Genomic DNA, 13,568 nt, shown 5'->3' with positions numbered 1-13,568 from the left:
GGCTCAGGCAGAGAGTTAAAGAGGTTTCCATTATTTGAAACCTTAGCGTTTCTAACGGGAAGGGAGAAGTTTTGTGTTACGTTAAAAAATGAGGGTTGGAAGACTCATGGTGGACCCCACGCTGGTATCCAGCAAATATTAATTGCCCTCTGCTCTCCCTCCTAAATTATTTACGTCCCCATTGCTCATGACACTAATATATATCATTTAATGCATCGCTTGTGCCTAAAATAGTGCTTAGCACTTAACAGGTATTCAATATATGCTGGCTGAGTTGGAATGAATAGAATTGTTGAACTGGACGATATTTTGGACATTATTTTAACAATTCTTTGTCCATTCTTCTTCCAGTTTGAAAGTTGCAGTTTCTCTGCAAGGAAAACTGCTTAACAGTTCTATTCTAAAATGGGTTCTCCCATTTGAAGGGACAAAGTTTTAATTTTAATTTTTAGCATTTCCCATGAAACCCCAGGAATAATACAAAGTTTCCTCTATTCTATGAAAAGTCCAGTAACGGTTTTAAGTAAGTACTTTATTTCTAATTGAAACTTTGTTTTCTGAACATTTACCCTCGCATTATTCATTTATTCACCCAAGAAATTATTTGGAAGCCCCAAGGCCTCATCGTTCTTCCCTGCATTTATTTTATGGTATCAAAGGTTAAAACTTGGATTGCAATCTTAGGAGGAAATTAATTCACTGATTAAGAAAAATGCACTTTAAGCAATACACATTTAAATAACTGACAAGCACGGGGCAATGTTTTTCTTTTTTTTTTTAAAGACCCTTTTTTTCTACTTAAAATTTTAAGCGGATGCAATTCTTCCACCATCTAGCCTGGAGAAACATAGCATGAATTACTAATGAGGGAGCACCAATTTGTGCTGCAGTGACCACTTTCAGAACAAAAGGGTCAGAGCTGAAACCGGGAAAACAACAGCATTTTTTTACCAACCAGTTGCTGGAAGCGCATTTGGACCTTGGCTCTACTTGAAAAACAACGTTTGCAATATTCTATCATCCTTCAGCTGAAGGCACTTGGCCCTAAAACTCCACTTTCAAATAAAGAAATGTTCATTTCTATGCTACCTCCAATCCTTGATGAATATTTTCCTCTTCAGAAGCCCCTTAATTTATGAAATACATGAAAGAATTCATTTTTACTTTACTGAGCTTTGGTCTAGTAGCTTTACCAAAATCAGTCTGAGGAAGCAGTTGGAGTAAAAACAGCCCATGAACAGGGATGCTCTAAAGGAAAGGATTCCGGAAGGTTGATGTCTTGCTTGTGTATCTCCCCTGGAGCAGCATGGAAGATGGAACTTCCCCCTGCCCTGGGTGAATTCCATCACAGCCCTGCCCCAGCCTTCCAGCGCCTCCCCAGGTTCTCTTACCTAACACCAAGGGAGATCTTAAAATAAGTAACAAGACATTGATTTTTCTAAAATAGAAGGAAAGTGAGAGAACTCTAAGGAAGGGAGTAGAGAAAGTCATTGGGGGCTAGAGTGGGGTTGAGAGATGAAGTAAGAGAGCGTACTTACTAGATAAGAGCGTTTCATTTTTCTTTCCTCACCTTTGGGTCCTGGTGAAACTATGTGTGTGGCACAGACTTCAGTCGTAGGACGACTATCAATGTCCAGACCCAGACTCTGAATTTGCAAAAGAAAGAGCAACAGAAGGATGAACTGATTCCTTCGAAGATGGGCTCCGAAGCCACCCATTGCTGTGGCTCTTCAAAAAAGGGCCGCCCAGAAGTGCCAAATAAACAGCTTTATTTTAAATAAAACCTTCTTCTTTGGGGAAGAAGGAGAAATATCTGGAACACACATTCCAAAAAGGGCTGTAAAAACAGGAAGGAAGCATATCCTAGGTTGTTTATTTTCTCAGTGTTCCAAATGAACCATACATTGTCCAGACTGTTTATTTTCAAGTGACAACAGTTTATTGAAAGTTATCTCTGAACTAAACACTCAAGTGTGCGGGTCAGCAGAAACATCTCAGAGAATAGAGGGGACAGAGATACCTTCAACTCAGTGCATGAATGGATAATTTAATACCCAAATTGCACTTAAATGTTGGGGTTCCAGAAAGATGGAGCCAGAGATTTCTTGAATTACCTACATATTATGTAATCGTTATGCATGGCATTGAGCTTTTTCACAAGGAAATATTCATTACTTGCTGCTGGTAGCAGTTGAACACTAATACTCCCAACTGATCTTCATGACCTTATTTCTTTCTTCTCTTGCTACAAAGAATTGTCTTGGGATTGAACCCCAAAGGAAGGAACACCACTTCACTGCAAAGCAATTTCGCAAAAAGTATCAAGAATATTAAAAATGTTTATGGCCTTTGCCCTAGTAATTGGCCTTCTGGTACACTGTCTGAAAAAAATATTCTGAAATGTGGGTAAAGCCTTATTTAAAAGATGTGGCCAAAAGGCGAAAGGACATCAGTTGCTTAATGATATGTTAATGGTTGGCAAGTCATCGTTAAGTACAAATGCATGAGAGTACGGCATGACAATTTTATTAAAATGGTGTTTTCAGCAAGTTTTTGATAAAATGGGGAGAAAAAACCTTGTGGTATCACATTTGTTAAAAAGCAGACCAGATATAGATACAGATGATGTAACTACAAATATAGCCATATATACAGAGATAGAAATAGAGATCTCCTTCTCTCTCTTTCTACATTTATCTGTTATCTGTCTATCTATCTACCTATCTATCTATCTATCCATCTATCTGTCAGCTTACCTATCTGTTCCATCAACCCCATGACCTGTATGAGTAGCCTAGACTTAGTAAGATTCTGAAAAACTAGAACCAGGTCATATAGCAGGGAGATTTCTTACCTTCTCCGTTCTTGGAGAGGCATGTTAACTAAGAGTTGGGCCAGAAGGGGTTTTGGACCTAGTTTCTTTGAAATTGGAAAAGAACCTTACATATTCTGATAAGAACTAATAAGGAATTATCCCTAAGAGATGTCATTTCAAATTATGGTCAATCTAAGAAATACAGGTAGATTTGTTTCTTATGGCTACTGTAACAAAGTATCACAAACTAAGTGGCTTAAACAACAAAAATTTGTTGTCTCACTATTCTGGAGGCTAGAAATCTGAGATCAAGGTATTGGCAAGGCCATGCCTCTTCTGAAGACACCAGGAAAGGATTTGTTCCGGGCCCATCTCATAGCCTCTGAGTGCCTCGGCTTGTGAAAGCATAACTCCAATCTTCAAGTAGAGTTCTCCCTGTGTGTGTGTCTCTGTGTCCAAATGTTTCCCTTTTTATAGACATACCATTTACAATGGATTAGGATTCACCTTAATGATCTCATTTTAACTTGATTACCTGTTTAATAACCCTGTGTCTAAACAGAGTTACATTATGAGGTACTGGGGGTTAGAAATTCAACATGTAATTATTTTTGCCTGGGGAGACTCAATTCAACCCATAACAACAGGCTTGTAGTATAACTAAACTGATCTTTTCATAAGCAATACAGGGAAAGGGAGGGAAAGGAACTGGCATTGACTGAACAGTCATTATGTACAAGGATAGGTCTCTTAACTTGTTTATTTTATTTAAACCTTAAAATAGCCCTGTGGAATAGATAGTAATTCCCTCATTTTGCAGGCAAAGTACCTGAGGCTCAGAAAAGTCAAGCAGTTTTGCCAAGGTCACTGTGATGGTTGATTTTACTAGTCAACTTGACTGGATCGTGGGTGCCAGATACTTGGCTATACATTATTTCTGGGCACGTCTGTGAGGATGTTTCCAGATGAGATTAGCATTTGGACTGGCAAACTGAGTGAAGCAGGTTGGCCTCCCCAAAGTGAATGGGCCTCATCCAATCCTCTGAGGGCCTGAGTACAACAAAAAGACAGAGAGAGAAAGAACTTGCTCTCTGCCTGAGCACTTGAACTGGGACTGGCTTTTTCCTGCACTTGGACCGGAACTTACAGCATCATCTATCCTCGTTCTCAGGCCTTTGTACTGGGACTGGGATTTACACCATTGTCTCCCCTGATTCTCAAGGTCTTTGGGATTGGACTGAAGCTATGCCACTAGCTTTCCTGGGCCTTCAGCTTGCAGACTGTGGGACTTCTCATCCTCCATAATTATGTAAGCCAGTTCCTTATAATAAATCTTTCTCTTTCTGAAATAGATATATACAGATAGATAGAGATAGAGATAGTGATAGAGAAAGAGATATATCCTGTTGGTTCTGTTTCTCTGGAGAACCCTGACTAATAGTCCCCCATTGAAAAGGGGACAAAAGAAATTCAAATACAAATTATGTCTAAAAATTCCTGCTTTAAAATGCTCTTTGGATTCCATAAAGGTGAATATTCTCCAGCTTCAAAGGTGCATTCATTTCCACACATGCTTAAAATGTCAAAAGTGGATGCATTTGTCATGTTAACAGTGATCGGAAAATGGTGGGAATTAATAGGATGGTGTTACAGGCCTCAAATTCCACATTTGTCATAACCAACTGTATGACATAGAGCAAATCACTCAACTTCAATTGCCACAAGGCATAGAAAGTGAGTTTGGACTTGATATTTAATGTACTTTCTGAATTCTATGATTCTTTGAAAATAGGTGTTCTTGAAGCTATTTAGACTATTCTAAATCTATTTTAGTTCTTTCATTTCTTTTTGAAGCATTGCCTGGCACACAATGAACGTACATTCTTTACATTTATAAGCAGAAATCCACTGGTAACAGTTTGAAGCAATAGTCCTTAGTATTTTTCCTTGGATGTCCTATGCCCATTCTTTCCAACATTTTTTTTAAACTCAATGATGCATATAATATCTTTCTATATTAATGAATAGACTGTTACAACAAAATTTAAATTAGTGCAGATTATGCGTCACATGTTTTATATGTAAAACATGATTTAGTCAATCAATGCTCTAGTGTTGGGAATTTAAAATTTCTAATATTATAACTCTGTGATAAACATCTTTAGAGCTCAATCTGTGTTCCCAGTCCTTTTGATCTTGAAGAAGACAAATGTATATGGCTTGGTAAGTCACTGAATGTTGAGAGCAACAGCTAAACAGAAATTAAAAAAAAAATAACTCATATATTGTAATCATATAGTGCTTTCCTTTCTCATGGAGACTATGATCTCCAGGATTAATTTTTTTCTTATCTGGCTTGGAAATACAGTTCCCTTTTTCCCTCACTGATAAATATGGGAGCTTTTAAATAGGTGGATATTCAAAGTAGAGGACTTTCAAAGACTAGAGAGGACTGCTCTACTTTTAGCTAGGATTTACCAAGAAATGTGATCTTAAAAAACACTTTTCAGTTTCAATCTGGGTGACAGGAAAAACACTATTGCCACTAAGAAACCCTGGTTGTGGAAAAAAATAATTTTGAAGGGAAAATAATGAGCCTGGGTGACTTTAAGGGTCAGGGAAATAACAGGATGGAGATTACAGGCAGGCATTTTGGAATGTGGGTCTTGATTCTAGGGGGAAATCTAGAATTTGAGATTTCAATCTGAGAGTCATAAGTATGGAGGTTAGAGATAAAAGTGGAATTTTGAGTGAGAAAAGAAGTTCAAGAGTATGAATACCAAGAGAGTCTATATTCAGGGGCCAAAAGGCAAAAGAAGGGCTAGCAAACAGATCACAGAGGGAGCAAAATGTCATGGAAGCCAAAGAACAAGAAAGTCTAAATGTATAATTGGTTCCAATTAATGCATGGAAGCATAAGATGAAGGCTGAGAATATGTCATGGGATTTATAAGTCAATAATTTATAAATACCACCTTATGAATGAAAGAGATCACTCAGTGAAGAGATTTCATCAAGATGAGAGGAAAGGAGTGACAAGGAGTCTCATAACCACTGGGAAAGTCATTATTGAACAGTCACAATAATATGAAAACTAATAATATCACTTACCTTTATTGACCCATATCTCTCCTGCTTACTTACTCTCAGCATCTAAGAATATACTGTATTTCTTCTTAAGGGTTCTAAACAGTGTTTAAACCAGAGTGCAGTTAAAATCGAATGGTGTGGTAAATGAGACAGTGGAATCTAGCATAATCTATTATGAAATTTGTCAATGAAGAAAAAAATGTTGTAAAGAAAGTATTAATGGAAACTGGTCTGTGAAATGTTGAAAGTTGTGAGCCTGTTGCTATTGTTTAAAAACTTTGTACAAGTTCCTTTTTAACCCAGTAAATATGGAATAAATGAATGACATAAATTTTAAAAGGGAAGAGAAGATTGAGTAAATGAAAGGAAGTTGTCAAATGATGTTAAATGTATCCTTTTTAGTGTGTGAAAAATATCTAACGCCCACTAGAAAGATTTCTACTGAAACTTTAAAGACTTAACTCTCAGTTATCTAGAAAATTAAGTCAGACGTTGAAATACAAGTCAACTATGCTTTCTCTTTAAAACATAATTCTGACATAAACAAGAAGCCAATCAAGTTTTCAGCTGGTATAAAATTAGAAGAGGTTAATGTAAAATAGATAGCTAGTGGGAAGCAGCCGCAAAGCACAAGGAGATCAGCTCAGTGCTTTGTGACCACCTAGAGGGGTGGGATAGGGAGGGTGGGAGGGAGACGCAAGAGGGAGGAGATACAGGGACATACGTATGTGTATAGCTGATTCACTTTGTTATACAGCAGAAACTAACACAACACTGTAAAGCAATTATACTCCAATAAAGATGTTAAAAAAAAAACCTCAAAAAAAGAAGTAAATCTAAAAAGATAAGAATTAGTGGCTTGTTTATGAAATTGTCTCTGTGATTCCACATTTTCCTGAATTTTTCATCTTCCACTTCCCAAGGCATTGAAATCCCAGGTTTGAGATTTGTGCTTGTCCAAAAATGACATGCCACTGAAGTGAATAACAAGTGATATTCTGCCTCCTTCCCCAGTCTTCTACCCATTTTTTCATAGGTTGAATGGTGGCCCCATAAAAGATACGTCCATATTCCAATGCCCGGAACCTGTATATGTGATCTTATTCGGCTAAAGGGTCTTTGCAGATGTAATTAAGCTAAGGATCTCAAGATGAATTATCTGGGTTATCTGGGTGGTCCTTAAATCCAATGACAAGTGTCCTTATAAGAGACACCCAAAAGAGACACAGGGACAAAATGAGAAGGCCATGCGAGGACAGACGCTGAGGTCGAGGTTATGCAGTCTTTAGCTAAGGCACACCTGGAGCAACCAGAAACTAGAAGAAGCAAGGAATCACCCTCCCCTGCCAACACCTCGATTTCATACTTCTGGCCTTCAGAACTGTGAGCTAATAAGTTTCTGTTATTTTAAGCCACCGAATTTGTGGTATTTTGTTATGGCAGCCCTAGGAAACTAAGATACCATTCTTGTGATATTCATCCACAGTTAATGGGAAGGAATGACACATCAGACATTTATTCAGTGCCTGACAGAGACCGAATAACATCTGTTCTTGTGCATTTTAATTATTATTCATCCAGCTTAGGTGATATCTGGAGGGAAATGACGAACAGAATATGAAACAAGCATATCCCAAGGCTGAAGTGTTCTACTAGTTAAAACAGGATAACAGCAAAATGACAACCTCATCTCCTGAAGGAATTTCCTAGCAAGGTGATATAACTCAACTCTGGACTTGGTTTTATCTTTGTCCATTCACATATAAGCATCTTATTCGATTAAAGTTCTCTCTCATAAGTTAATTTAATTGCATGCAGTTTGAAAAATGGAAATTAATAGAATGGCTTTTAAAATGACACATATTTAGAAAGCAACATGCTAACACTCAAAATTATTTTATTTTTACATTTTAAACCTCATATTTATAAAAACACATTTTAAAAAAATCGAATGGAAATAAATCCTCACACTGATTGTTGGCAAAGGTACCAAGGCAATTCAGTGGGGAAAATGATAGTCTTTTTAACAAATGATGCCACATGGAAAATTGAATTGCCACATGAAAAGAAATGAACTTAGAACCACATCTCACACCATACTCAAAAATTAACTCAAAATGGATAAAAAACTGAAATATAAGAGACAAAACTATAAAACTTACAGAAGAAAACATAAAAGAAGAACTTTGTGACCTTGAGTTAGGCAAAAATTTCTTAGATATTACACCAAAACCACAGTCCATAAAAGAAACTGATAAATTATACTACTTCCAAATTTAAAACATTTGTGCTTAAGCACACATACACCTCATTAAGAATAAATAGACAAGTCACAGATTGGAAGAAAATATTTTCAAATCATATATTCCATAAAGGACTTGTAAAAAACTGAGTAATAAAATGCAACCGATTAAATAAAAAAACATGAGCTAAATAACTGAACAGACATTTCTACACAGACAACAAATAGCTAATATATGTATGGAAAGAAGCCCAATGCCATTACTCATTAAATTCCAGTGAGATACCATTATACACAGATTAGACTAGCCATAATAATTTTTTTAAAAGTGACAGTACTAAGTGTTGGCTAAGATGTGATACACTGGCTCCCTCATTCTTTATTGGTAAGGATGTAAACAGTCACTTTGGAAAACAGTTTGGCAGCTTCTTTAAAGGTTAAATATAAACTTGAAATATAAGCCATCAATTCAACTCTTTGAGAGCTATCCAAGAGAAATTACAACATATGTCCACACAAATTCTTGTACATGAATTTTCATAACAGTATTATTCATAATAGTCAAAAACTGGAAACAACACAAATGTCCATCAAGCAGTGGATGGATTTTGTCCATCAAGCAGTGTGTCCATACAATGGATCGATACTATAAGGAACAAACTACTGATACATGGAACAATAGAGATGATGGCTTCTCTCCAAATTATTCAAAGTAGAGGAAACCAGACAAAAATGACTAAGTATTATATTATTCCTTTTATATGAAATTTCTAGGATAGGCAAGACTCTCAAGATAGAAAGCAGATGAGTAGTTGCCTGATGCTGGGGGCGGAAGCAGGAATTGATTTCATATGGGCACAGTGGAACTCCGCGAAGTGATAGCTGTGTTATAAATTTGTTTTACAGTGATGGCTGCACAACTATATAAATACACTAAAAATTCCAACTCTTCACTTACAATTGGTTAATTGTATGGTATATAATTTATACCTTCATAAAACTGTAAAAAAAAAATAACATCAACATTACATTCCAAACTCTTGGAATGTTTTAATTCTCAAGAAGTGTTTGTAAGCCTGGAAATCATCAATTAGAAAAATTTGGTTTTGTCTCCACTTTGGAAATCAGTTCTTATAGATTCAGTAAGTCATCAATCTTAAGATTGTTTCCAGGTCAGTATGTACTGATTCAGTGCACCTAACGAGTGTCTTTATGTGAGGCTTTTTCAATCAAAGCAATCAATAAAAAAAAAATAACCAGAGAAAAGAAAAGATATTAATATATATAAATTACTAAATTCTATTATTTAAACACATCTAAGTATAAGCTTAATTACACTAAAGAGCACGGGTATCCCCATTTACGTACTCAGGGATCAATACCTTCTGGTTAAAATGTGGCTCAAGGCAAGCTCCTGACTTTCATTATTTTTGTTCTGTGTTTAATTATACACAGCAATTTCTTGAATAATAGTGGATGAATTAGAATGAATAATTACATGGGCACATAATGAGAGGGGTTTGAGTTTGAATGATAGATATGTGTGATGTAAATGCATTCATTCATCTACTCATTCAACAACTATGAATGATTTATCAGATACTGCAGCACAATATCTGGAGTTACAATAGTCCTCAAGACAGTCTTTTTCTTAGGGAATTTATTGTCTTTTGGGGAAGAGAGAGAAGTTTAAAAACAGCTGCCATTACTTTTTAAATCTTTTTCCCATTCTGATAGGGATAAATACCGGGCATCCAGTTGTCATGGAGACCTAGATGAGAGGAACCTGATTTAGGCTTGGCGGATTAGGAAAGGTTTCCTTTAGGGGATGTTTCCTAAGCAGGTTTTGGAAAACTATTGGAATTAGCCAAATAAAGTTGAGAAGTTATAAAAGGAAGACATTCTGCATAGAAGGAGTACCATATGCAAAGTCTTGGTTGAGAGAGAGAATGATATGTGTGGGGAACTGAAAGTAGTTCATTGAGGCTAGTGTTTGGAACTAGATGGGGCAGATAAGGCTCAGCTGAAGGTAAGGAGTAGATCTGAAGGACATTGTAGGTGCTGCTTAGGAGTTGAAAAAGATACCAAGGGCAGTGGGAGCGCATGAAGGATTTTAAGAAAGGGAATGTTGGGACTTCCCTGACGGTCCAGTGGTTAAGACAGCGCTTCCACTGCAGGGAACATGGGTTCAATCCCTGGTCAGGGAACTAAGATCCCGTAAGCAATGTGGGTGTGGCCAAAAAAAAAAAAAAAAAAGGGAATGTTGCTGCTGGATCTGAAAATCAGAATATGAGAGGTGTGTCAGAGGTAGGCCTTCTTGGCTTCATGTAATAGAAACGCAGCAAGTAACTTGCTCAGTGAGATAAGAGATGGATTTTGTGGTTTATTGGTTTGTTTTTTCAAATAATAAGAAATCTGAAGGCAGAGAATCCTAACACAGTAGTACTATGTTGTCATCAGGCACCAAGACTTCTATTTTCTGCCTTCACCATATTTTACATGTGGCTTTTCTCCTCATAGCCACAAAAGGGCTGCTATAACTTCAAACGTTGTACCTACATTCTACGCAGGATGAAGGGAAAAATTGCAGACCAAGGGCCGAGACAATGGGACAGCTAGTTAGTCATCTTTTCAAAGAACCATCCTGGAAAACTTATGGGGTGAAATCCATTTACATCTCATTGGCTAGAATTATGCTAGCAGCAAGGGAGGCTGAAAGATCAAATAGTTCAATTAGGTAAATCAGGGCTTTGGAAGCAAGAGTATCAAGTGAAGCAAATGGATTAAAAAAAGAATGTGGAAGTAACAAGACTTACTGATTGCTTGGAAATGGAGGGTCAGGGAGAGGAAGGGGTCAGGGAAATTCCCAGGTTCCTGGCTTGAACAACTGGATGTGATGCCATTTACTGAGAAAAGAAATGCAAATTTCAGAGAAAAGATGATAAATTATATTTTGGGTATGTTGAGTTCAACATCCTTCTGCAATATTCAAGGGGAGGTATCTGATGGCCCCAACAAAATCTCAGCCAGAGGTACAGATTAGAGAGTCATCCACATATAGGTTGTAATTAAAGCCATCAGAGTGGATGAGATCTTGAAAGAATAGAAAGTGAGATGAAAAGTTAGCCAATGTATTATAAAGGAAGAGTCAACAGAGTTTGGTAACTTGCCGAATCCATATAGAGGAAGAAAGTTCACGTTTTATAACTGAGAGATTCTTTAATGCTTTCGGCAGTGTGAAAGGGAAATTAATACTTTATGCACTTTTTCTTCCTTTTTGACAAGGCATCTTTATTCTTTGTAGTCAGCTCAAATACATGATCTCTTTTAAATTGCTTTATGCTCTCTAGGAAAAAAAGATGACTAAACTGAATATTTTTAATAGAAACTATGCTAAACAATAGCGGTGACTCGACATTTAAGAAGCCTGGGCCCAACTTTCAATACCATTACAGATTTTTGCCTTGGGGAAGACTATTTACTTGTGTTACATCTTAGTTCTCTATTTTTGCAAGTGTGGAGACCAGATCCATGCTCTGCTTATGGAATGGGTCAAACAAAGTTTCGTGGTACCTGAGTTCCCTGGAGATAGGCACTAAACAGGTACAGGTTGAATTACTAAAGGGCATCTTTGCCTCTCTCCTCGCTGTATACGGAGGTCAGGAATGAACGCTCTTCAGCGTAATTGCTGTTGACCACTTCTTTTACCCCTTGCTTCTGAGAATCCTTAGCAACAAGGTCTCCATAAAGATTGAAGAGTGTGTGGTTGACTTTTGACCTGATGTATTTGGTTGACATTCAACACAGAGAAGTTAAAAGAGATCATCAGGCATTTGTTGAGCTGATGAAACACAGAATATAACCCATTTCTGGGAAAATATTTCCTGCATTATAGAGATAAATATTTATTTCAGCTCTGCTGGGAAGCATGTGCCTAATAAATGATATGTTCGTTTTTTAATGGTCTGTTTATATTTCAGAGATTTCATATTATGAAATTTGGCTGCTTACTTTATATATAATTTTCAGCACATCTTTTCATGAAATACTTCTGAGAAGATCTAAACTTAACGTCAAGCAAATATATTTTCTAAGTTCAGATAAATGACTCCAAAACTCCTCCTTCATAACAGGCATAGATACTGAAGTCTTTTACTCCTATTTCTCTTTCTTTCAAAGGATCCAAAAGCTTACAAGGACATGTCACAATGGATACAACACGGGGGGGAACAATTTTGCTTAAAAATGAGCATTTAGTTGCTAAAAAATATTTTTTAAACATGTTAATTTCAGAGGCAAGAATACATCATGGAAAACGGAAGCCAGAATTTAGGGACTCCTAGAAGTAATGCTGTGTGTGTTCTGGGGCACCATGGGGATATGTACAGCGTCAATGTTTTAGGATATCTTGGTCACACCATTGAGCTCAACTCAATTTTGGTTTTGTGTTCTATTCTTCCACCCCAGGTCCATGGTGTCTCTGTTAAGTGGCTCCTTGTCTGTCACATGCTTCCTCTATGAATATGTTTCGTACATGTAGTTTAGAATACAAACATTGGTGACATGACCTGTTGGCAATCTGTTGATATGGGAGAATTTCCCTGATGAATAATCACATTCACAAGTTGCAGCCTTAAGGTAAATTATTTCAAGTTGATCAACTAAATTAAGACTGAAGGAAAGACTAAATCCCATTTTGTAAGTTCAAGTGTGTGCAGTCCATCACACAAGGGAACTTTATTCCCTGACCCTGAAGCATCGCCAGTGCAAGACAGTTATACGCGGTACCTTTCTACCGAAGTGCTGAGGATAAACAGAGGATGATTATTTCACGAGCAGATCAAACAACTTCAAATTGAGTATTCGGCATCCCTCTTCTTCAAAATTCCCTAGCCAATAATATACTAGGAATTTCCCCTTTGCCATCTTCTCTCAGGCCTTTCCTTCTCAACATTTTTCTCCAGGACTTTACCTCCAATCCTCTCTTCTTGGTTTCATGTAACCTCACTCTTCCTCCTTCTTGGGTTGCCAAAATTGCTCCAAAATCTTTTTTTGTGGCGTTTTGCAGATAATTTTGCTTTCTCACTGTGTGCCTTCCACTAAATTTGCCCAATAACCTCTAAGATAAAACACCCTTTTTTCTTTAAGATAACATACCGTCACCGGCAACATTTCTTTCAATTAAATTAAAATGTAAAAATACTTAGTTTTCTCTCCTCTGAAAATGGAATGGGCATGAAAACAACATCATCAACTGACCTTGGGAGAACACTGGCTTGGTTTGCTATTTGTAATTTGTTCCACAGATATTATATTAATCTGAGAATCTCATTAACTCCGTGAGGAAACAGAAACTCAGAGACTTTAAGTGACATAATAAATTTGTCTAACTAATAAGTGTCACAACCAGAACTAAAGTTC

The 13,568-nt window shown here is 36.9% G+C and overlaps 1 protein-coding gene across 3 annotated transcripts in view; it reads right to left on the bottom strand.

The window, feature by feature from the left end:
- COLEC10 (collectin subfamily member 10) overlaps positions 1 to 13,568 on the bottom strand; it is a 167,900-nt gene that overhangs the window by 34,351 nt on the left and 119,981 nt on the right. The window contains exon 1 of one of the 3 annotated variants that reach the window (XM_004265365.4): positions 1,571 to 1,813. The exons of the other annotated variants lie outside the window; for them this stretch is intronic. Coding sequence (XP_004265413.1) covers positions 1,571 to 1,718 — 148 coding nt within the window. The 5' untranslated portion in view covers positions 1,719 to 1,813. Of the gene's footprint in view, positions 1 to 1,570; positions 1,814 to 13,568 lie in introns of those variants that run through there. 3 annotated transcript variants of the gene reach the window in all.

The sequence above is a fragment of the Orcinus orca genome, chromosome 17 (assembly GCF_937001465.1).
Source record: "Orcinus orca chromosome 17, mOrcOrc1.1, whole genome shotgun sequence".
Classification (NCBI taxonomy): Eukaryota; Metazoa; Chordata; class Mammalia; order Artiodactyla; family Delphinidae; genus Orcinus; species Orcinus orca.
The sequence above is the reverse complement of the archived record's forward strand: the minus strand, read 5'-3'. Positions and strand labels throughout refer to the sequence as shown.